The 25,455-nt window shown below is 44.8% G+C and overlaps 1 protein-coding gene across 2 annotated transcripts in view; it reads left to right on the top strand.

Annotated features, from left to right (window-relative positions):
• LOC136619047 (vomeronasal type-2 receptor 26-like) overlaps positions 1–25,455 on the top strand; it is a 160,411-nt gene that overhangs the window by 47,044 nt on the left and 87,912 nt on the right. For both annotated transcript variants that reach the window (XM_066594375.1, XM_066594374.1), the window contains exon 3: positions 3,422–3,710. In XM_066594375.1, coding sequence (XP_066450472.1) covers positions 3,422–3,710 — 289 coding nt within the window. The remainder of the gene's footprint in view (positions 1–3,421; positions 3,711–25,455) is intronic.

The following is a 25,455-nucleotide window of genomic DNA, read 5'->3' as shown; positions in this document are numbered from 1 at the left end:
AATTAAAGTTGGATCTGTTTGCGTTTATGGGAAGTGTAGCTTATTATGTGTCCTTATATTACTGACTTAGATGCAGCCCAAAATAAAGTGGTGTCGTCTATGTGATCGATATTATCATCAAGATAATTGATTCAGTGTGTTTTTAAATATGAAGGGAAGAACCAGATTTTTGTTTTCCTTTGTGGTACCCTACTGCAGAAGGATAAGAGAATCTGAGCATGGTCCGAGATTATAATAAGGAGTATAGAAGTATCCAAGCTTTTACAAATAGCGGGAATGATAGGAGAAAAAAGTCTATTCTTGAGAAGCTATGATGCGCTGAAGAGCAGAATGTGTATTCTTTTGAGGTAGTGTTAACCATAAGCCAGGGGTCACAAAGCGATAGTGTTTCCAGGAGATGTAGGAGATCCCTAGAGGCCTGCGTGTGTGTATTATTTTGTGAAGATCTATCGAGAATTGTGAATTATGCTATTAAAGTTTCCTCCAAAAAGAGGTTGGAGTCTTGCCTTTGGAGCAGTAAGGAAGCGAGCTTTGTGAAAGTCTGTATTGGATTAGTTTTGGGCATATGTGTTAAGAAGGGTGTAATGCTCATTGTAAATACAAACTTTTAGTAGTAGGTATCTACCCTCCTTGTCTGTCAGTTCTTCTTCAATGGAATATAGCAGGCCTATACAGAAGAGAATGGCCACTCCTCAAGAGTGTGATTTGCAGTGTAACAGGAGTCCAAACAGGGGTCCCCCGTGTTGGGAGTCTAGTGCATCTTCTGCAGGTAGATAACATCAGGTTGAAGGCGTTTTTAAAGTGAGTCAGAACCTTCTTATTTTATTGTCATGTTAAGGCCTGCAGCATTCCATAACACCATCTTAATGTCATGGGAAGTTGAGTATTCTTGTCCTGATGTGTCTCCTACATTTGTCATCATGATAAGTCATTTGGGCTATGCATTGTGCAGTTGTGGTGTATCTTAGCCCCCGTCATCCCAGCAAGTGATGGTAGGTTGATATGGGCATGATAGGGAATCCGTGGCCCACCAGTCCAGAACTATGGAGTAGCAGGAGAGAGAAACATATTAGTGCCAATATATAATCAAACACAAACATGGAGAAACATATTAATAAGTTAACTTTTAGACTGCTGTGAGGGCTAAGCCTCATCACTTAAACAGTGAGGAAAGGGGAAAAGAGAGTTCACAATTTCAGTCCAGAGGTATAAGTATCACATCAAAATGTGAGATATGTACCTGATGCGGAAATGTGTACATCTCCCGAATGGTCATTTATTGCTGTTTGACATCCTCCTGGAAGTGGAAATGTTGGCGCGCTAAGTGAGGATCATCAATGAATAGTTGCCGGCCATTATCTGGCACTTTTAGTTTGATAGGCAACAATAGCTGGAACTTTATGGACTTTTCTGGGAGATCGCGGCAGGTTGGGCTTTACAATTCTATTTGCCAAAGGCGAAAAATACCCATAGGTAATATCCCCTAAACTATAATCTAAATACTTTATTATTCAATAAAACAAAGACAACATCGAATAACACTCTAAGCTTGATGGAGCCATCGATTTGGGATTGTAAACTATAGCACCATTCGTCAAGATTTTCTCACATGATTATTTGCTGCTGTCTTATCTCTATAGTCTATATTGGCTACTCGAAAGAATGTTTCGCCTCTTCTATTTAAGAGTTATGAGTTCAGCACTCGGCTCACTTTGGCCCTGGTTGGTGTTCCCCCTGAGGATGCCACAAGGTGAAACATGTCGGGGGTCTATAGATTAGGTTTTAATAGGGTTTTGGTGGTGCTGATTTACTAATCTCTACGTAGGCTTTAGGATGTTGGCCATCCAGGCCCATGTTATGATGTGTATATGCACAATTACAAACATGATACTGATTGATGACTACTAGTCACATTTCACTTGCTACCCCTATTTGCCACTTTTAAAAAAATATTATTTGCTGTTGCCTTTGTCTTTTAGAATATTTAGATTATATTTTAGGGGATATTACCTATGGGTATTTTTTGCCTTTGGAAATTATGTTTGCATGACCCGAAGTACTCCTAGGGCAATTTCATAATATATTCCTGAAGATTGGGCTTTACGCTTTTGGGAGACAGAGGCAGAAAAGTCCTGGAATATTAAGACCCTAAAGTCTCCGATCCTCAAGATATGTTGGTGATGGTAATCTCTGAGAATTTTTTCTTTTACTGCCCAGTTAAGGTATTTTGCAATTACTTGCCTGGAGCGTTGACTTGCATCAGATGATCTGGGGAGCCCTATTCTGTGTGCTTGCTCTATACTAGTTTTATTAGAAGGGATGTCTGAGGAATGGGCCTTGGGAAGTTCTTCCATCAGCAGGACAGTGAGGTCATTTCCCACAAAGTGTTCTGGGATGCCCACTAAACACAGATAATCCCTGTGGTCTCGGTTCTCCAGGTCTTCCAGTTTCTCTCTCAGCACAAATTCATTTTCTTGACCTCTGGTGACTGTTTGTTCCAAATTAGAGACTTTTATCTCATATGAGCTCACTTTGTTCTGCAGGTCTGTGATTTTTTGATCACTTGTATATACAGCTGTTACACCTAAAGTACATAAGATGTAATTTTGTTGCCATTGAACGCTTTTAAGTGCTTCCAGAAAGTCCCCGCATCTTTAGTGTAAGCTGGTAAGGAGGTGACAATCCTTTGATGATCTATGTATTCTGACAATGCACATGTGGCCAACCCCATCCCTGCTATGATCAGCCGTCCTGGTGGTTTTACTGTTTTTATGAATTTTTGGCAGGAAATAAAAATATGGTGTTTCCGGTTGTTAGATAAGTATATAATTTCTCTCATCTCTAGTGAGGCAATTTCTTTCCAAAGCCTTATCAATCTGTGATTGTAGCTCCAGGACTGTTTTATTGGTTGGGTTATAGTTTATAGGTTAAGATATAAGCAAAGGTATCCCACCAAGTAAGAATAGCCTGTTTAATATGTAGTTTCCAGACCTTACGTAAATGCACACCAAACAGTGGTAAAGAATGCAGACTACCCCAACACTGTTCCTAAATAACCTAACCCAAGGAAGGGACCTGCCTATATGCAGGTAACCCGCCCTCAGAATAGAGAAGCTGACCGCGTACCTTGGCCATTACTTCACCCAGTACCACTCCCACTAGAGCCAGAAGATAGAGAAACACATACAAAACCTGTACCAGAGTATTCAGAAATAGAGCACTCCCAAAACCGTTACAACAGTGCTCATAATACGTTTGCCAATCTCTGACTGTCCTTCCTTGTATCACATTTGGCAGGTGCTATCCCCTACATATGGGAAACACCCCACAAAACTAGCAGTTCTTAAGATGCCCATTGTACAAAAATAAAAATATTTTTTAAAGACTGATTTTGGTAAAATATGGTATTATTTGATTCCAGGCCTGTTCTTCATCTGCTAAGACATGTCCTGGTCTTCATCTTTGCCATAGAAGAAATAAACAGAAGAGCTGACATCCTACCTAATATCACTCTAGGATACACGATCTATGACTCTTGTATAGAACATTATGCTGTACAGAGTGCATTGAGTATATCGTCAGGGAGAGAAGAAGCTGTCCCCAACTACAGCTGTGAGGAGAAGAGCAAAGTGGTGGCTTTTATTGGACACGTGACGTCTTCCTCCAGTCTGTCCATAGCAGAGATAACAGGGCTCTATGGATATCCACAGGTAATACTGAAGGACTTGTCTCATCAAAATAATTTTTTTGTAAAAATGTGTGTATCAGTGTGCTCTACATTTTGAACTTTATCCTCACCAGTTCTACTTGGACCAAGTTAAAGTAGCTTATATGGCCTTGTATCATTGTGCAGAAAGATGCATGGTGGACTGACTCCCATTAACCCCTTAGTGACGGCCCAATAGTGTTTTTACGTCCTCAATTCTGACAGTGGGATTTAAATCCCCGGAACAATGTTCGGTGGTCCCGTACAGCCGCCCCCCCCCCCCGCGGTGAGATTGGGGGAGCCATGCAGGTGTCATGGAAGCCCGGGGCCTTTTGAAAGGCCCCAGGGCTGCCTAAGGAGGCTGCCTATCAAGACATTCCCGTGGGGTCGCTTGATAGACTGCCTGTCATAAAGCAGTATGACATAATGCTATAGCATTACGTCATACTGCAGGAGCGATCAAAGCATCGCTGGTTGTGGTCCCCACTAGGGACTGAAGGAAAGTGTAAAAAGAAAAAAACAATTTAAAAAAAGTAATAAAAGTAAAAAAAAAAACCTTTTGCCATATTTTTAATAAAATATTCTAAATAATAAAGCAAAAATATGTTTTTGGTATTGCTGCATTCATAAAAGTCCAGTCTATCAAAGTAATGAAAAAAAAATAAATAAAGAACGCCAGAAATGCGCTTTTTTTGGTCACCCCGTCTCCAAGAAAAAATGTAATAAGAAGCGATCAAAAGATCAACATCAGGACATACCGCACTAAATGAGTCCTCACACGACTATGTCGCCAAAGAAGGAAAAAAGTTATTGCGCGTAGAAAATAGACAGAAAATAATTTTAAAAAATTAAATATCTTTAAAAAAAATACAAGTAGTACAGCAAAAAAAAAAAAAAAACTAAACAAATTTGGTATCATAGTAATCGTATTGACCAATAGTATAAAGCTATCATGTCATTTTTGTTGCAGTTTATATGTTGTACAAACAAGAAGCACCGAAAGTTTTTCAGTACATTATATGATGCATTAAATAGTACCATTGAAAAATACAACTCGTCCCGAAAAGAAAAGCCCTCATACAGCGACGTCGTTTGTGCACCGTAGAAACAGGACGCACCGAAAGATGGCGGAATGTCATTTTTTTTTCAATTTCTCTCCACTTAGAATTTTTTTAAGTTTTTCAGTACATTATATGGTAAATTAAATAGTAACATTCAAAAATACAACTTGTCCCGCAAAAAGCAAGCCCTCATATAGCGACATCAATGTATAAATAAAGGAGTTACATTTTTTAAAAGGGGGGAGGAAAAAACTAAAATGGAAAAAAGCAGAAAAGCTCCGTCACTAAGGGGTTAAAGTGTAGGAAAAACCCTCATTTCAAGGACCTGAGAATCCCGCAACTCACCCTGCCAGCTCTACAGACCACCGGAGAAGAAAAGAAACAAGCGGAATGGCAGACCACATACCGGAGCGGCTGTGATGACTGGCGGCCTGCTTGCTTCCTGAGACTGCAGGCTTCTCTATAGCCAGTCCTGGCATCTGCACACTCTTGGTCTCGGGGAAGAGAGTCAGTGGCAGCCTACACTGCCAGGGTAAAATCTGCAATCTCTCTATGGGACCCCGACATCCATTGGAGCTGCACCGTCAGAGTGGAGAAGAGGCCAGACGCTGCAGGGACTGCCATCTTTCCGCGCCAAGGGGAAGAGCAGATAATATTCAGCAAGAACCCTGGCAGAGGCTTATCAAGCTGCAGAGACTGCTTGCATTCCAGTGACAAGTGAACCCACACCAAAAGATCCACCACTCCACTCCAGATGAACATGGGCTATGGCAGGTTCAACCAGATGACCAACTGGGCTGAACTTCACTGCAGCTCAGACCGGAACGGACTTGGGCACGTGAGCAAATAATTTATTGGAGACAGGGGATATTAACCCCTTCCCCAGTTACTAAGCGTAATGCCCCGCTTTTCATGTTGTTTCACATATAGATGACTGTCGAACACCCGCTATTGGGGAACAATTTCAGTCATTCCTGGTTGGATCTTAAGATCCAATTCCTTGTTTTACAGTTTCAGATTTCACCAAGTCTAAACTGTAAGATACTATTCTGCCTTTCTTTAACTAGGTCGTCAAGTCAGTCCAACATTACACAATTCTCCAGATTGCTATCATGAACTCTGCTTTAAGGAGTGTCTGCTGGCTGTCTATATCCTGTCCTTATGGTCCATTTCTTTCACATAATGTATGGGGCTTTAATTCCCTTATAGAACCATAGAGTGGTAGAGTTGGAAGGAACTTCCTACTGCTCAGTGCAGGTTTCACTAAATCATCCCAGAGAGATATTTGTCCAGCCTTTGTTTGAACACTTCCATTGAAGGAGAACTCACCACCTCCTGTGGCCACTTGTTCCACCCATTGATCACCCTCACTGTTAGAACGTTTTTATCTAATACTAGCTTACCCGTCGCGCGTTGCGGCGAAGACAGACAGACATACATTCGTTTTTATATATCTAGATAACAAGTAAATCACAGCGCAGATTTTTTAGGTCACCTCAGTGGTATAATATATAACAACCAATGACAGCGCAGCTTTCATGTTACCTCAGCTTTATAATATATAACACCCAATCACAGCGCAGCTTATATGTTACCTCAGCAGTATAAAATATAACAACCAATCACAGTGCAGCTTTCATGTTACCTTACCAGTATAAAATATAACAACCAATCACAGTGCAGCTTTCATGTTACGTCAGCAGTAAGAGAAATAACAACCAATCACAGCGCAACTTTTATTCTGCCTCAGCAATATAAAAAATAGCAACGAATCACAGCGCAGCATTAATTTTACCTCAGAGGTATAATATATAGCAACCAATCACAGCGCAGCTTTTATTTTACCTCAGCATTCTCAATATCCAGGAATTGTCTTGTGATATGTTCGGCAGATGTATCATTTTGTAGTTGAACACTCATCCCGTTGCTCGTAATGCATTTTGCTTTTGTGCTTGAGATGGAAATCAAACGGTCTTTGTCTGGGGGGCATAACTGTCGACGACGCTCGCACGCGCGCGCGCCACCTATCGTAGGATAGATGTACTATGCCAGTAATCTTCCCAGGAGTGTACTCAACAACTTCCCATTAACTTTTCCTATTTATGACATAATTAATGCTCGTGCCAAATTTCAAGTTTCTATGACATTGGGAAGCGCGAAAATTAGATTCCGTACGTAAAATTTGGACACCAATTCTTTTGCACGTAGAATTGAATAATCGAGTTGGGACCCATTAGCTTTTCCTATATCTGACATAATCAATGCTCGTGCCAAATTTCGAGTTTCTATTACATTGGGAAGCGAGAGAATTCGATTCCGTACGTAAAATTTGGACGCTAATTCTTTTGCGCATAGAATTGAATAATCGAGTTGGGACCCATTAGCTTTTCCTATTTGTGACATATTCAATGCCCGTGCCAAATTTCAAGTTTCTATGACACTGGAAAGTGAGAATATTACATTCCGTACGTAAAATTTGGATGCTAATTCTTTGGCGCCTAGAATTGAATAATCAAGTTGGGACCCATTAGCTTTTCCTATTTATGACATAATCAATGCTTGAGCCAAATTTCACGTTTCTATTACATTGGGAAGCGAGAAAATTACATTCCGTACGTAAAATTTGGACGCTAATTCTTTGGCGCTTAGAATTGAATAATCGAGTTTGGACCCATTAGCTTTTCCTATTTATGACATAATCAATGCTCGTACCAAATTTCAAGTTTCTATGACATTGGGAAGCGAGAAAATTAGATTCCGTACGTAAAATTTGGATGCTAATTCTTTTGCGCATAGAATTGAATAATCGAGTTGGGACCCATTAGCTTTTCCTATTTATGACATAATCAATGCTCGTGCCAAATTTTAAGTTTCTATGACATTGGGAAGCGAGAAAATTAGATTCCGTACGTAAAATTTGGACGACGCTAATTCTTTGGCGCTTAGAATTGAATAATCGAGTTGGGACCCATTAGCTTTTCCTATTTATGACATAATCAATGCTTCTGCCAAATTTCACGTTTCTATTACATTGGGAAGCGAGAAAATTAGATTCCGTACGTAAAATTTGGACGCTAATTCTTTTGCGCATAGAATTGAATAATCGAGTTGGGACCCATTATCTTTTCCTATTTATGACATTATCAATGCTCGTGCCAAATTTCATGTTTCTACGACATCGGGATGTGAGAGAATTAGTGGCAGTGATGGAAATCGAACGATCTACGTGGGGGGGGGGGGGCGTAACTGTCGATGACGCTCGCACGCGCGCCATTTATCGTAGGATAGTTGTACTATGCCTATAATCTTCCCAGGAGTGTACTTAACAACTTCCCAAAGTTTCATGGCGATCGGATGAATGGTGTAGTAGCGCATAAAGGACAAACACACAGACAGACAGGCACACAGACAGACACGCATACATTCAATTTTATATATATAGACTAGCTTACCCATCGCGCGTTGCTGCGAAGACAGACAGACATACATTCATTCGTTTTTATATATCTAGATAACAACCAATCACAGCGCAGCTTTCATGTTACCTCAGTGGTATAATATATAACAACCAATCACAGCGCAGCTTTCATGTTACCTTAGCAGTAAGAGAAATAACAACCAATCACAGTGCAACTTTTATTCTGCCTCAGCAATATAAAAAATAGCAACCAATCACAGCGCAGCTTTCATGTTACCTCTGCGGTATTATATATAGCAACCAATCACAGCGCAGCTTTCATGTTACCTTAGTGGTATAATATATAACAACGAATCGCAGCACAGCTTTCATGCAACCTCAGTAGTATAAGAAGTAGCCACCAATCACAGCACAGCTTTCATGTTACCTCAGCAGTATAAGAAATAGCAACCAATCACAGCACAGCTTTCATTTTACCTCAGCATTCTCAATATCCAGCAATTGTCTTGCGAAACGTTCGGCGGATGCATCATTTTGTAGTTGAACACTCATCCCGTTGCTCGTAATGCCTTTTGCTTTCGTGCTTGAGATGGAAATCAAACGATCTTTGTCTGGGGGGCATAACTGTCGACGATGCTCGCACGCGCGCCACCTATCGTAGGATAGATGTACCATGCCTATAATCTTCCCAGGAGTGTACTCAGCAACTTCCCAAAGTCTCATGGCGATCGGATGAATGGTGTAGTAGCGCATAAAGGACAGACAGACAGACAGACAGACATACATTCATTTATATATATCAGGAAGTGAGAAAATTACATTCCGTACGTAAAATTTGGACGCTAATTCTTTTGCACATAGAATTGAATAATCGACTTGGGACCCATTAACTTTTCCTATTTATGGCATAATTAATGCCCGTGCCAAATTTCACGTTTCTATGTGAGAAAATTACATTCCGTACGTAAAATTTGGACGCTAATTCTTTGGCGCATAGAATTGAATAATCGAGTTGGGACCCATTAGCGTTTCCTATTTATGACATATTCAATGCCCGTGCCAAATTTCAAGTTTCTATGTGAGAAAATTACATTCCGTACGTAAAATTTGGACGCTAATTCTTTGGCGCATAGAATTGAATAATCAAGTTGGGACCCTTTAGCGTTTCCTATTTATGACATAATCAATGCCCGTGCCAAATTTCAAGTTTCTATGACATTGTGAAGCGAGAAAATTAGATTCCGTACGTAAAATTTGGACGCTAATTCTTTGGCGCTTAGAATTGAATAATTGAGTTGGGACCTATTAACTTTTCTTATTTATGACATAATCAATGCTCGTGCCAAATTTCAAGTTTCTATGACATCGCGAAGTGAGAGAATTAGTGGTAGTGATGGAAATCAAACGATCTACTTGGGGGGGGGGCGCAACTGTCGACGACGCTCGCACACGCGCCATTTTTCGTAGGATAGTTTTACTATGCCTATAATCTTCCCAGGAGTGTACTCAACAACTTCCCAAAGTCTCATGGCGATCGGATGAATGGTGTAGTAGCGCATAAAGGACAAACACACAGACAGACAGACAGACACACACGCATACATTCAATTTTATATATATAGATGTGTCTCCTCCCTTTCAGTTTCATCCCATTGCTTCTAGTCTTTCCTTGTACAGATGAGAATAGGGCTGATCCCTCTGCACTGTGACAGTCCTTCAGATATTTGTAGATAGCTAAAAAGTCTCCTCTCAGCCTTCTTTTTAGCAAGCTAAACATTCCAAGATCCTTAAAACGTTCCTCATAGGACATGATTTGTAGACCGCTCACCATCTCGGTAACTCTTCTCTAAACTTGCTTCAGTTTGTCTCTGCCTTTTTTTAAAATGGGGTGCCCAGAACTGGACACAGTAGGCCAGATGAGGTCTGACTAAGAAAGAGTAGCGGAGGCTATACATTTCACATGATCTAGACCTAATACATCCCAGAATTGTGTTTGCCTTTTTGGCTGCTGCATCACATTGTTGACTCATGCTCAGCCTATAATCTATTAGTATACCCAAGTTTTCTTCACATGTGCTGCTGCTTAGCCTAATTCCTCCCAATCTATATGTATTTCCTTCATTTTTATCCGCCAGATATAGGACTTTTTGAATACTCTCTCTCTCTTCCCCAGTGTTAGCTATCCATCCCAGCTTTGTGTCATCTGCAAATCTGATCAGTTTCCCATGAATTCCCTCTTCCAGATCTATATATATAAAATTTAATGTATGAGTGTCTGTGTGTCTGTCTGTTTGTCCTTTATGCGCTACTACACCATTCATCCGATCGCCATGAAACTTTGGGAAGTTGTTGAGTACACTCCTGAGAAGATTATAGGCATAGTACATTTATGCTATGACAAATGGCATGCGAGCGTCGTCGACAGTTACACCCCCCCCCCCCCCCCCCCCCGTAGATCGTTCGATTTTAGAGATGAGCGAACGTACTCGGTAAGGCCGATTTCGCAATCGAGCAGCGCGATTTTCGAGTACTTCACTACTTGGGTGAAAAGTACTCGGGGTCGCCGGGGGGCGGGGGGAGGCGTGGCGGAGCGGGGGGGAGCCCTCTCTCCCTCTCCACTCCCCTCTGCAACCCCCCGCTCTCACCCACATCGCCCCGAGTACTTTTCACCCGAGTAGTGAAGTACTCGAAAATTGCGGTGCTCGATTGCGAAATCGGCCTTACCGAGTACGTTCGCTCATCTCTATTCGATTTCCATCATTGCCACTAATTCTCTCACTTTCCAATGTCATAGAAACGTGAAATTTGGCACGGGCATTGATTATGTCATAAACAGGAAAAGTTAATGGGTCCCAACTTGATTGTTCAATTCTAAGCACAAAAGAATTAGCATCCAACCTTTACATACGGAATCTAATTCTCTTACTTCCCAATGTCATAGAAGCTTGAAATTTAGCACGAGCATTGATTATGTCATATATAGGAAAAGTTAATGGGTCCCAACTCAATTATTCAATTCTAAGCGCCAAAGAATTAGCATCCAAATTTTACGTACGGAATCTAATTCTCTCACTTCCCGATGTAATTTGGCACGAGCATTGATTATGTCATAAATAGGAAAAGTTAAAGGGTCCCAACTCGATTATTCAATTCTAAGCGCAAAAGAATTAGCGTCCAAATTTAACGTACGGAATCTAATTCTCTCACTTCCCAATGTCATGGAAACCTGAAATTTGGCACGAGCATTGATTATGTCATAAATAGGAAAAGTTAATGGGTCCCAACTCGATTATTCAATTCTAAGCGCCAAAGAATTAGCGTCCAAATTTTACGTACGGAATCTAAATCTCTCACTTCCCAATGTCATAGAAGCTTGAAATTTGGCACGAGCATTGATTATGTCATAAATAGGAAAAGTTAATAGGTCCCAACTCGATTATTCAATTCTAAGCGCCAAAGAATTAGCATCCAAATTTTACGTACGGAATCTAATTCTCTCACTTCCCGATGTAATTTGGAACGAGCATTGATTATGTCATAAATAGGAAAAGTTAAAGGGTCCCAACTCGATTATTCAATTCTAAGCGCAAAAGAATTAGCGTCCAAATTTTACGTACGGAATCTAATTCTCTCACTTCCCGATGTAATTTGGCACGAGCATTGATTATGTCATAAATAGGAAAAGTTAAAGGGTTCCAACTCGATTATTCAATTCTAAGCGCTAAAGAATTAGCGTCCAAATTTTACGTACGGCATCTAATTTTCTCACTTCCCAATGTCATAGAAACTTGAAATTTGGCACGAGCTTTGATTATGTCATAATAGGAAAACTTAATAGGTCCCAACTCGATTATTCAATTCTAAGCGCAGAAGAATTACCGTCCAAACTTTATGTACGGAATCTAATTCTCTCACTTCCCAATGTCATGGAAACCTGAAATTTGGCACGAGCATTGATTATGTCATAAATAGGAAAAGTTAATGGGTCCCAACTCGATTATTCAATTCTAAGCGCCAAAGAATTAGCGTCCAAATTTTACGTACGGAATCTAAATCTCTCACTTCCCAATGTCATAGAAGCTTGAAATTTGGCACGAGCATTGATTATGTCATAAATAGGAAAAGTTAATAGGTCCCAACTCGATTATTCAATTCTAAGCGCAAAAGAATTAGCATCCAAATTTAACTTATGGAATCTAATTCTCTCACTTCCCGATGTAATTTGGCACGGGCATTGATTATGTCATAAATAGGAAAAGTTAATAGGTCCCAACTCAATTATACAATTCTAAGCGCAAAAGAATTAGCGTCCAAATTTTACGTACGGAATCTAATTCTCTCACTTCCCAGTAGTAAGGGCTCTTTTCAGATGACTAAAAGCCTCTAGGGCTGCAGGCAACCATTTTACCAAGTCGGCCCCCTTCTTAGTCAGATTGGTCAGGGGGTGAGTGATAACCGAGTAATTCTTAATGAATTTACAGTAAAAGTTTGCGAGACACAAAAACTGCTGGAGACTCATTGGGAGATTGTTGCTACTTTATCAGACTCCATCCAAATCTCTGTGGGTGAGACCACATAACCCGGGAAAGATACTTGTTTAGTACCAAATGTACATTTCTCCAACTTGACAAACAGTTAATACTTGCGCAAATGGGTCAGAAGCAACCTCAGGTGCCACACATGTGAATCTCAGTCTGGAGAATACACCAGAATGTCATCAAGATATATGACCAGGAAGTCATGGAAGACTGCGTTCATAAAACCCTGGAACACAGCGGGGGCGTTACAGAGTCCGAAGGGCATGACCAGACATTCAAAATGTCGTAACAGGGTGTTGAACGTGGTCTTCCATTCATCTCCCTCATGAATGTGAAATAAATTGTAAGCCCCCCCTAAGTCCAGTTTGGAAAACCAGTGGGCTCCTACTACCTGATTCAAAAAGTCCGGGGGGGAGCACTGGCTCTTCACTGTGATTTTATTCAAAGCCCGATAATCCACACAAGGACTCAATGTCCCATCCTTTTTAACACAGAAGAAACCTTCCCCGGCAGGGGACCTGGACGGCCGGATATGTCGTTTGGCCAGAGACTCCGAGATATAGGAATTAAGGGCTTTGTGCTCACGCCCCGACAAATTGAAAATGGCTCCCTTAGGGATGGGACTCTCAGGTATCAGATCAATACCACAGTCCCACTCTCTATGGGGAGGCAAAGTCTCAGACCGAGGCAGATGGAATAACTTGAATTGGGGTGACTTACTACAAATTCGCTAACAAATCAGATCATCTACCAGCATCCAGTCTCGAAAAAGGGCTAAAACTAGCAATGTCCTCAAAATTAACACTCCTCAGGGTATTTCGACGTCTAACCCTGACCGGATTTACAACACCTTACTTGAATACTACAACACACTACATAAGGTCCAAGAGGGTAGTGCATCTCACCAGAAAGCACATTTCTAGGAGCAGTGAAACTCCCCTCCCTATCAAATGCTCAGAGATAGTCTCTAAATGCAAATATATCTAAAGAAGAAATATTGAACACCATTAAAAACCTTAAGCTATGCAATGCCCCTGGACCTGACGGTTTCACAGTTCTTTATTACAAAAAATTCAAATATATCTTAGTCCAACCATTGATAAAACTATTCCAAGACTTTATGAAGGTAGAGACTCCACTAAATAAATTTCTGGACTCCCAGCTCACAGTAATCCCTAAAGAAAATAAAATTTACCTGTCCCCAAAAAGTTACAGACCTTATGCATTGCTGAACCAGGATTACAAGATGTTTAGGGCCATTCTAGCTCCATGACTGAATAGCCTTCTCCCAGCCATGGTCCTGTTATCGGACCACACCGGTACCGATCTGATGACCTCGTTGCCAGGTGCCAAATTGGTAGATATGGAAGCCCGTGATGAGAAGATTTTGCTACCATTATCTATCAATAGCATGAAATCAGTCCATGTTATGTCAAGACACTATTCCAATGAATTCTACTTTATTATGAACATTGCCAACTCTTGTACAGAAAGAATGGGCGTATCCAAATGTTGCTTGGTACAAAGATTACTGTTACGTAGCTTACTGTTACAAAGGTGAAAATACTTATTGATCACAAGACTTAATGACATCTATATTGACATTATATTCTCAAAGCTCTTAAAGGGGTTGTCCCGCGCCGAAACGGGTTTTTTTTTTCTTCAACCCCCCCCCCCCCCCCCGTTCGGTGCGAGACAACCCCGATGCAGGGACTTTAAAAAAAAACGCTCAGCGCTTACCTTAATCCCCGCGCTCCGGTGACTTCTATACTTACCGGCTGAAGATGGCCGCCGGGATCCTCTTCCTCCGTGGACCGCAGCTCTTCTGTGCGGTCCATTGCCGATTCCAGCCTCCTGATTGGCTGGAATCGGCACGTGACGGGGCGGAGCTACACGGAGCCCCATTGAAGAAAGCAGAAGACCCGGACTGCGCAAGTGCGTCTAATTTGGCCATTCGACCATTTTAGACGGCGAAAATTAGGCGGGCTCCATGGAGACGAGGACGCCAGCAGCGGAGCAGGTAAGTGAAAAACTTTTTATAACTTCTGTATGGCTCATAATTAATGCACAATGTACATTACAAAGTGCATTATTATGGCCATACAGAAGTGTATAGACCCACTTGCTGCCGCGGGACAACCCCTTTAAGGCCCGTCTCAGACACAGAATTACCTAAGTCAGGATATTGCTGTTGCATTAGACAATAGTTCTGCAATAATTGTGTGTCTTCTCTGTTAACATAGCTTAGCCTTATTTAATTTGTCTGTTGACTTCTTATCTTAAAATCCTAGTTCCTGGCACTACAAAGCATAGGTTTTAGTCTTCTATTTAAGGGTCAGTAGTCCAATACAAGGTAAGAAACATACACTTATTGCATTCTGAAACTTAACACTTTATATTCCATGACAGTCCATAGGGAGCATGTAGGGTTTATACCTGTAATACAAGCCCCAGACAACATCTGTAAAGTGTTAAACATTGTGGACCATGTCTGTAGTATAACTACCCAGATGACCTTGTTAGCGCTGGACCTTGAAAAAAGCTTTTGATACACTATTGTGGGAATATTTATTTTGGGTTTAAAAAGTCAATGGAATCCAGGGTCCCTTCCTTTTTACACTCTTCGCGATCTACACTACACCTATGCTCCTTAAATTACTCTCCACTAGGGGGAACTAATCAATAGGGGAACCAGACAGGGGTGCCCCCTGTCCCCGGCCTTATTTGATTTAGCTATTAAGCCACTAGTGAAGGCCATCTACTCAATGTCCATTTTAGACATTTGGGGAAGTCTTGCAGGCCTACAAGTAAACATAGTATATCAAAAGTATCCTATATCAACACCCCAGAACATTTTAACAAACTGATTGATCTCAATTTTCAATTTCAACAAAAACATTATATTACATACTTGGGTGTCAATGTGACTACTCTAATACATTCCCTGTATAAAGAGAATTATCCCTTCCTACTTAAGAAACATACAACAAACCAGTTGAAATGGGATTGGCCTTATTTGTTATGGGTGGGTAGGATTAATGCAATTAAAATGGTCACTTTGCCAAGCATGCTCTTTCTCTTTAGATGTTTGCCAATACCCATCCCTCTGCCCACTCTGCCAACTTTCAATGTACTTTACTTAAGTTCATCTGGGCCAATAAATGTTCTAGGATTAAACACACTTTAATGTACTACCATTGACGAATTAGGAGGCCTGTCTGTGCCCAATTTAGTCAAATACTTCAAATCCACGCAACTGGCCCAATAGACTATATGCCTGGGTAGCACAAATAGTGCACGCTGGATGGACATTGAGAAAAGACGTATATAACCTGATTCTATCCTTAACCTGGTCCACGAATCCACTTCCTTCTGGATTGCTTCAGATGAGCCCCCTTTCCTTTTACTCTATTTTGTTGTAGAGAAGTTCTCGATTTAAACATAAACTGTCCTCTAAGCCCTCGCTGATGCTACCCATAATCCCCAACTCACACTTCTCACCAAGTCTGGACCTATCCTGTTTCACATGGTTTAAAAGCAATCATATAATTACATTACTCCCCTTCTACTATAAGTACAGATGAGCGAGCACCAAAATGCTCGGGTGCTCGTTACTCGAGACGAATTTTATGCGATGCTCGAGGGTTCGTTTCGAGTAACGAACCCCATTGAAGTCAATGGGCGACTCGAGCGCTTTTGTATATCGCCGATGCTCGCTAAGGTTTTCATTTGTGAAAATCGGGGCAATTCAAGAAAGTGATGGGAACGACACAGAAACGGATAGAGCAGGCGAGGGGCTACAGGTTGGGCTGCATCTCAAGTTCCCAGGTCCCACTATTAAGCCACAATAGCAGCAAGAGGGGCCCCCCCCCCCCCAACAACTTTTACATCTGAAAAGCCCTCATTAGCAATGCATACCTTAGCTAAGCACCACACTACCTCCAACAAAGCACAATCACTGCCTGCATGACACTCCGCTGCCACTTCTCCTGGGTTACATGCTGCCAAATGCCCCCCCCCCCCCCACGACCCAGTGTCCACAGCGCACACCAAACTGTCCCTGCCCAGCCTTCAGCTGCCCTCATGCCACGCCACCCTCATGTCTATTTATAAGTGCGTCTGCCACAGGAAAAGCAGGCACACACTGCAGAGGCTTGGCACGGCTAGGCAGCGACCCTCTTTAAAAGGGGCGGGGCGATAGCCCACAATGCTGTACAGAAGCAATGAGAAATCCAATCCTGTGCCACCTCCATCTGGAGCTGCACACGTGGGCATAGCAATGGGGAACCTATGTGCCACACACTATTCATTCTGTCAAGGTGTCTGCATGCCCCAGTCAGACCGCGTTTTTTTATATATAGTCACAGGCAGGTACAACTCCGCAATGGGAATTCCGTGTGCACCCACAGCATGGGTGGCTCCCTGGAACCCACCGGCGGTACATAAAAATATCCCATTGCATTGCCCATCACAGCTGAGGTAGTATTGTCATGTTTAATGCAGGTGGGCTTCGGCCCACACTGCATGCCCCAGTCAGACTGGGGTTCTTTCGAAGTGGAAACAGATGCATTTACAACTCCCTGTGGACCCACAGCATGGGTGGGTGCCAGGAAGCCACCGGTGGTACATAAATATATCCCATTGCATTGCCCAACACAGCTGAGGTAGTAATGTCATGTTTAATGCAGGTGGGTTTCGGCCCACACTGCATGCCCCAGTCAGACTGGGGTTCTTTAGAAGTGGACACAGATGCATTTACAACTCCCTGTGGACCCACAGCATGGGTGGGTGCCAGGAAGCCACCGGCGGTACATAAATATATCCCATTGCATTGCCCAACACAGCTGAGGTAGTAATGTCATGTTTAATGCAGGTGGGCTTCGGCCCACACTGCATGCCCCAGTCAGACTGGGGTTCTTTAGAAGTGGACACAGATGCATTTACAACTCCCTGTGGACCCACAGCATGGGTGGCTCCCTGGAACCCACCGGCGGTACATAAAAATATCCCATTGCATTGCCCATCACAGCTGAGGTAGTATTGTCATGTTTAATGCAGGTGGGCTTCGGCCCACACTGCATGCCCCAGTCAGACTGGGATTCTTTAGAAGTGGAAACAGATGCATTTACAACTCCCTGTGGACCCACAGCATCCGGCGGTACATAAATATATCCCATTGCATTGCCCAACACAGCTGAGGTAGTAATGTCATGTTTAATGCAGGTGGGTTTCGGCCCACACTGCATGCCCCAGTCAGACTGGGGTTCTTTAGAAGTGGAAACAGATGCATTTACAACTCCCTGTGGACCCACAGCATGGGTGGCTCCCTGGAACTCACCGGCGGTACATAAATAAATCCCATTGCATTGCCCATCACAGCTGATGTTATGTCAGCTGTAATGCAGGTGGGCCAAAAATTTATTGGATTACACTGTAGGCGAGGGCCCACAAAAATTGGTGTACCAACAGTACTAATGTACCTGAGAAAAATTGCCCATGCCCAACCGAGAGGGCAGGTGAAACCCATTAATGGCTTTGGTTAATGTGGCTTAATTGGTAACTAGGCCTGGAGGCAGCCCAGTTAAAATAAAAATTGGTTGAGGTGAAAGTTTCAACGCTTTAATGAGCATTGAAACGTATAAAAATTGTTTACAAAAATTATATGAGTGAGCCTTGTGGGCCTAAGAAAAATTGCACGTTCGGCGTGATTACGTGAGGTTTCAGGAGGAGGAGCAGGAGGAGGAGGATGAATATAATACACAGATTGATGAAGCAAAAAGGTCCCCGTTTTGGATGGTGATAGAGAACGATGCTTCCATCCGCGGGTGCAGCCTACGTATTGCTTAGGTATCGCTGCTGTCCGCTGGTGGAGAAGAGAAGTCTGGTGAAATCCAGGCTTTGTTCATCTTGATGAGTGTAAGCCTGTCGGCACTGTCAGTTGACAGGTGGGTACGCTTATCCGTGATGATTCCCCCAGCCACACTAAACACACTCTCTGACAAGACGCTAGCCGCAGGACAAGCAAGCACCTCCAGGGCATACAGCGCGAGTACAGGCCACGTGTCCAGCTTCAACACCCAGTAGTTGTAGGGGGCAGAGGCGTCACCGAGGACGATGCTGCAATCGGCTACGTACTCCCTCACCATCCTTTTACAGTGCTCCCGCCAACTCAGCCTTGACTGGGGACCGGTGACACAGTCTTGCTGGGGAGCCATAAAGCTGTCAAAGGCCTTAGAGAGTGTTCCCCTGCCTGCGCTGTACATGCTGCCTGATCTCTGCGCCTCCCCTGCTACCTGGGCCGCGGAAATGCGCCTTCGGCCACTAGCGCTGTCGGATGGGAAGTTTACCATCAGTTTATCCACCAGCGCCCTGTGGTATAGCATCATTCTCGAACCCCTTTCCTCTTCGGGAATGAGAGTGGAAAGCCTCTCCTTATACCGTGGATCGAGCAGTGTGTACACCCAGTAATCCGTAGTGACCAGAATGCGTGTAACGCGAGGGTCACGAGAAAGGCATCCTAACATGAAGTCAGCCATGTGTGCCAGGGTACCTGTACGCAACACATGGCTGTCCTCACTAGCAAGATCACTTTCAGGATCCTCCTCCTCCTCCTCTGGCCATACACGCTGAAAGGATGACAGGCAAGCTGCATCTGTACCCTCAGCAGTGGGCCAAGCTGTCTCTTCCCCCTCCTCCTCCTCCTCCTCCTCCTCTGGCCATACACGCTGAAATGATGACAGGCAAGCTGCATCTGTACCCTCAGCAGTGGGCCAAGCTGTCTCTTCCCCCTCCTCCTCATGCTCCTCCCCCTCCTCCTCAACGCGCTGAGATAAAGACATGAGGTTGCTCTGACTATCCAGCGACATACTGTCTTCCCCCGCCTCCGTTTCTGATTCCAAAGCGTCTGCCTTTATGCTTTGCAGGGAACTTCTCAAGAGGCATAGCAGAGGAATGGTGACGCTAATGATTGCAGCATCCCCGCTCACCATCTGGGTAGACTCCTCAAATTTTCCAAGGACCTGGCAGATGGCTGCCAACCAGGCCCACTCTTCTGTAAATAATTGAGGAGGCTGACTCCCACTGCGCCGCGCAAGTTGGAGTTGGTATTCCACTATAGCTCTACGCTGCTCATAGAGTCTGGCCAACATGTGGAGCGTAGAGTTCCACTGTGTGGGCACGTCGCACAGCAGTTGGTGCACTGGCAGATTAAACCGATGTTGCAGGGTCCGCAGGGTGGCAGCGTGCGTGTGGGATTTGCGGAAATGTGCGCAGAGCTGGCGCACCTTTCCGAGCAGGTATGACAAGTGGGGGTAGCTTTTCAGAAAGCGCTGAACCACCAAATTAAAGACATGGGCCAGGCATGGCACGTGCGTGAGGCTGCCGAGCTGCAGAGCCGCCACCAGGTTACGGCCGTTGTCACACACGACCATGCCTGGTTGGAGGCTCAGCGGCGCAAGCCAGCGGTCGGTCTGCTCTGTCAGACCCTGCAGCAGTTCGTGGGCCGTGTGGCTCTTCTCTCCTAAGCTGAGTAGTTTCAGCACGGCCTGCTGACGCTTGCCCACCGCTGTGCTGCCACGCCGCGTGACACCGACTGCTGGCGACGTGCTGCTGCTGACACATCTTGATTGCGAGACAGAGGTTGTGTAGGAAAAGGAGGAGGGTGGTTTAGTGGAGGAAGCATACACCCCCGCAGATACCACCACTGAGATGGGGCACGCAATTCGGGGGGTGGGTAGGACGTGAGCGGTCCCAGGCTCTGACTCTGTCCCAGCCTCCACTAAATTCACCCAATGTGCCGTCAGGGAGATATAGTGGCCCTGCCCGCCTGTGCTTGTCCACGTGTCTGTTGTTAAGCGGACCTTGGCAGTAACCGCGTTGGTGACGGCGCGTACAATGTTGCGGGAGACGTGGTCGTGCAGGCCTGGGACGGCACATCGGGAAAAGTAGTGGCGACTGGGAACCGAGTAGCGCGTGGCCACCGCCGCCATCATGCTTTTGAAAGCCTCCGTTTCCACAACCCTATACGGCAGCATCTCTAGGCTGATCAATTTTGCAATGTGCACGTTTAACGCTTGAGCGTGCAGGCGCGTGGCGTCGTACTTGCGCTTGCGCTCAAACTGTGGCGCTAGCGACGTCTGGACGCTACGCTGAGAGACATTGCTGGATGGGGCCGAGGACAGCGGAGGTGAGGGTGTGGGTGCAGGCCAGGAGACGGTACTGCCTGTGTCCTCAGAGGGGGGTTGGATCTCAGTGGCAGGTTGGGGCACAGGGGGAGAGGCAGTGGTGCAAACCGGAGGCGGTGAACGGGCATCGTCCCACCTTGTGGGGTGCTTGGCCATCATATGTCTGCGCATGCTGGTGGTGGTGCCTCCCCAGCTGATCTTGGCGCGACAAAGGTTTCACACCACTGTTCATCGGTCGTCAGGCGTCTCTGTGAAAAACTGCCACACCGTAGAGCACCTTGACCTCTGCAGGGTGGCATGGCGCGAGGGGGCGCTTTGGGAACCAGTTGGTGGATTATTCGGTCTGGCCCTGCCTCTACCCCTGGCCACCGCACTGGCTCGGCCTGTGCCCACACCCTGACTTGGGCCTCCGCATCCTCGCCCGCGTCCACGTCCTATAGGCCTACCCCTACCCCTCAGCATGGTGTATTAGCAGTAGTGCAGAAACAGAACGCTGTAATTAAATGTGCCGCTTATTGGCCTGTGGTTGGAGGCTGACTTCGTTTACGGAACCCCAGGAAATAATTTTGCGCAATCCTGCTGTAACACTTAGCTGGCTGCGTATTTATTTGGAGAACTACTACCCCCAGCAGACACGGACCCAGAACACTGAGCACAGTGACAGGCAGGCCAAATAGATTTTTTTCCAATATTTTTTTTCAAAAGGACCACTGCGTATATTCAATCTATAATATATGTCTTCTGGCCCTGCCTACACAATTCTCTCCCTGGAGTATTACTGCAGGGCGCAATGCCGATATACCAAAAAAAAAATGTGCAACACTGCTAAAAGCAGCCTCCACACTACTGCACACGGTTAGATGTGGCCCTAAGAAGGACCGTTGGGGTTCTTGAAGCCTACAATAACTCCTAACGCTCTCCCTGCCTCCACACTTCTGTCCCTGGACTATTACTGCAGGGCGCAATTCTCTGCACGGCCGATATACCAAAAAAAAAAAATGTGCAACACTGCTAAAAGCAGCCTCCACACTACTGCACACGGTTAGTTGTGGCCCTAAGAAGGACCGTTGGGGTTCTTGAAGCCTACACTAACTCCTAACACTCTCCCTATAGCAGCTCCGGCACCAATAGCACTGTCCCTCAGCTATCTCACAACGCATCTGTGGCGAGCCACGGGAGGGGCCGATTTTTATACTCGGGTGACACCTGATCTCCCCAGCCACTCACTGCAGGGGGGTGGTATAGGGCTTGAACGTCGCAGGGAGAAGTTGTAATGCCTTCCCTGTCTTTCAATTGGCCAGAAAAGCGCGCTAACGTCTCAGAGATGAAAGTGAAAGTAACCCGAACACCGCGTGGTACTCGTTACGAGTAACGAGCATCCCGAACACGCTAATACTCGAACGAGTATCAAGCTCGGACGAGTACGTTCGCTCATCTCTAACTATAAGTCAAGATTTATCACCAAACACCAATTTTTGACCACATTCAAACCACCCACACATGAATACCTACGGATCAATCAGGTGTTCAATTTTGACCAATCCCTACTTCTACCCCTGTTCTTCCCAAGTTAGGAACATGATCCACACCTGGTGGTCCTGCCTGTAGGTTGTAGAACTGTGATCACAAGTCTATAGGTTGATAAATCGCTTGTTTGTGGGTCCAAATCCAAAATCTCCCAAGGTCTTCCTCCCAGGAGATTGACCACCGAAGCTTAAATTTAGAGCCCATCAACTTATTCAGGTTATCTGTATGGCCGCAAGAATTCCTATCACTTCCAAATGAAAAAGCTTGAGTCCTTCTTCCCTGTGGTAACCAATAGAATATCTACAATTATGATGTACAAAAAGATCCACCCTATCAGAATGGACACGCTACCCAATTTTCTTACTTCCTGGCATCTAGAGGTCCCAGGGCTACATTATAACTTATCTTCTACCTAACCACCCTACCAGAAGCCATTCCCTGATATTCAGTATACAAAGTTTTAATATGGATTCTCGATGACCCCATATTATATACCCTTTGTTACCACTTCCAGGTAGTTCATTTTGATGAGAACAATGTTATAATAAAAATTGCAGTACTTCAAGTCAGTAATAATGAGCCCCCTGTGCGGGGAATTAGGAATGTGGAACCTTAGCAATATTTGTATGAACATTTTCAATAAAAACCATTGAAACTAAAGTAGCTTATGTATTATCCTTGCTTCCATCAGAGCCTCTCTCTTGGGCTTCTCCCTTATGGGAATCTGATGATGCCTTTCCTGCCCACCTTTCTATTATTTTTCAGAGTCATTAAAGAACTTGTATGGCTTCTGCTGCTTTAGCTATTTTTTACCTGCAGCAATACTTGAGTAATATACTGTCTAATTTCATACCCTGGCATTTAAATTAACCTGAAAACATTAAGCTCTGCTGCTGGTGGCATTCCATGAAGGTGTATTGAGCCACATCAAAGATATACTGGTTGGGGGGCGGAGCCTGACCTCCGAGCGTAATGGCTGCTTAAGACCAGCGCTCCGTCTGCGAGGTGTCCCTGCAGGGTTTTATTTTAAGCTATTTACAGCGGACATGCCGAAATCAGCGAAGGAGAGGAGCGGAGAGCAGCTGAGCACCCCCCGGGCGCTGAAAAACCAAGTCGGGATGCAGCGCTTTCTAAAAGAACGGGACTCCCGGTCCCCGCGCCCCCCAGCAAAGATGGCGCCGACCCACGAGGTTACAGCTTCAGCTCAAAGTAAGGAGAGGGGAGGGAGGTCTTCATCGGATGAAGAGGAAGACAATGAAATCATTTCAAAGGGCTTCATGAAACAGCTTTTAGCTGATGTCCTGCAGCCCCTGATCTCAGACCTGGCAGAGATTAAGGAGGACGTTAAACACCTGGGGCGCAGGGTGGAAGACCTGGAGGTGTCCTCCTCCTCCATTACAGCTCATGCCATTGCATTAGCGCAAGTGATGAAGGAACAACACGAGCACCTAAATCGCGCCCTAATATCCCAAGAGGACTTGGAGAACAGAAATAGGTGCTGTAACGTTCGTATAAAGGAGCTCCCCAAATCGTTTGATGCAGAATCCCTCCTTAAGGTAGGAGCTGAAATTTTTGAACTTTTGCTGGGACCAGAGAAGGCTCTGCATATGGGCATTGAGCGCATCCACAGAGCCCTCAGACCCCCTCCCACTACAAACGACCCACCCAGGGACATTATCTGTAAAATGTTCTCATATCAAGACACCCTCGCCATCCTTAACGCTGTGAGAGTGCACAACGGGTGGAAGTTTAGAGGCCATGCCCTACAGTTTTACCAAGACCTGGCGCCCTCTATACTATATAAAAGGAGACTCTTGCGGCCGCTTCTGGAGGCCCTGAGGGCCAAGAACTTGCGCTATTCCTGGCTGTTTCCTTTTGGACTGGGGGTCTCAGTAGGGGGTCGCAGGCTCACAATTAGAACCCCAGAGGATCTACACAAAGCCTGGCCCCTGCTGGAGATACCCCCTCTGGATCTACCGTGTTGGCTCCCGCTTCCGGGTTTCCCTAATCTGCCTAAACTCCCGCCGCCTGACGTTTGGCAACAAACCTCTAATACAAAATCGCCCAGAGGGAAAAGAAAGGAAGCCAAGGAGACCCCCAACAACGGCGACACTTCAGATCTCCGTATGACGCTGGTTATTCTTATTCCTCTTCAGGCTGTTTCTCATAAGGCCTGGTATTACGTTCTCAAGAAAAGAATTAGGACACAAGAGGTCTATTTGTGTACTGGACTTCTCACTGTCCTCTTTCACACCGGAATGGTGTAAAACAGCTGTTCTCTTAGATTGCGGTCTCCGAGTTATGTTTTAACATGTTATAATGTCAATGTTTCTACTTTGATCTTGCTCCTCCAGGACCCAGCCTCTGCTGGGACTCAATATCCTAACCTCTTCCTATGAATGTCCTTCTGGAGGGGACCCTGTAGGACCCCTGGCAGTCCAGGCTGTCCTTAATTGATTGGCCCTTATCATTATAAGGATCGACCAATCCGCCTCACCCCCCCCCCCCTGTTTTCCCCCTTCCTCCCCTTCTTTATACTTTATCTCCTCACGTGTAGGCGACCCAGTCTCCGGGAGGTCACACAGTTTTATCCTTAGGAGAGAGCGGTCCCGCTCTCCCTTCTCTACGCGCTAATAGTCCATCTTCTTTCCTTTTGTCTCTGTGCAGTCTGTCCCCCCCCTCCCTTGCCCATCTCGGGGTTTCCTCCCTCCCTACCTCTCCCTTCCCACCCACTGGTCTCGCACTCCTAGTCAGGTAAACCCGGATACAGGAGAAGAGGTGGCCTATTATTTTCATTCGAATAATACATTTTTCTCTCCTCACGTTTTTCAGAGTTAAGGAGTAGCTGACCTTATATCAGGATGAGCGACTCTCTGAGATGGTCCACGTTTAACGTTAAAGGGCTGAACTCCCCATCCAAAAGGCATCACATCGCACTGCTGCTGAGAAGGTATGGAACTAAAATTGCATTTCTACAGGAGACCCACTTCAGGGGAAATAGATGCTTATCCCTCCCGGGAAA

The sequence above is a fragment of the Eleutherodactylus coqui genome, chromosome 1 (assembly GCF_035609145.1).
Source record: "Eleutherodactylus coqui strain aEleCoq1 chromosome 1, aEleCoq1.hap1, whole genome shotgun sequence".
NCBI classification, from domain to species: Eukaryota; Metazoa; Chordata; class Amphibia; order Anura; family Eleutherodactylidae; genus Eleutherodactylus; species Eleutherodactylus coqui.
The sequence above is the reverse complement of the archived record's forward strand: the minus strand, read 5'-3'. Positions and strand labels throughout refer to the sequence as shown.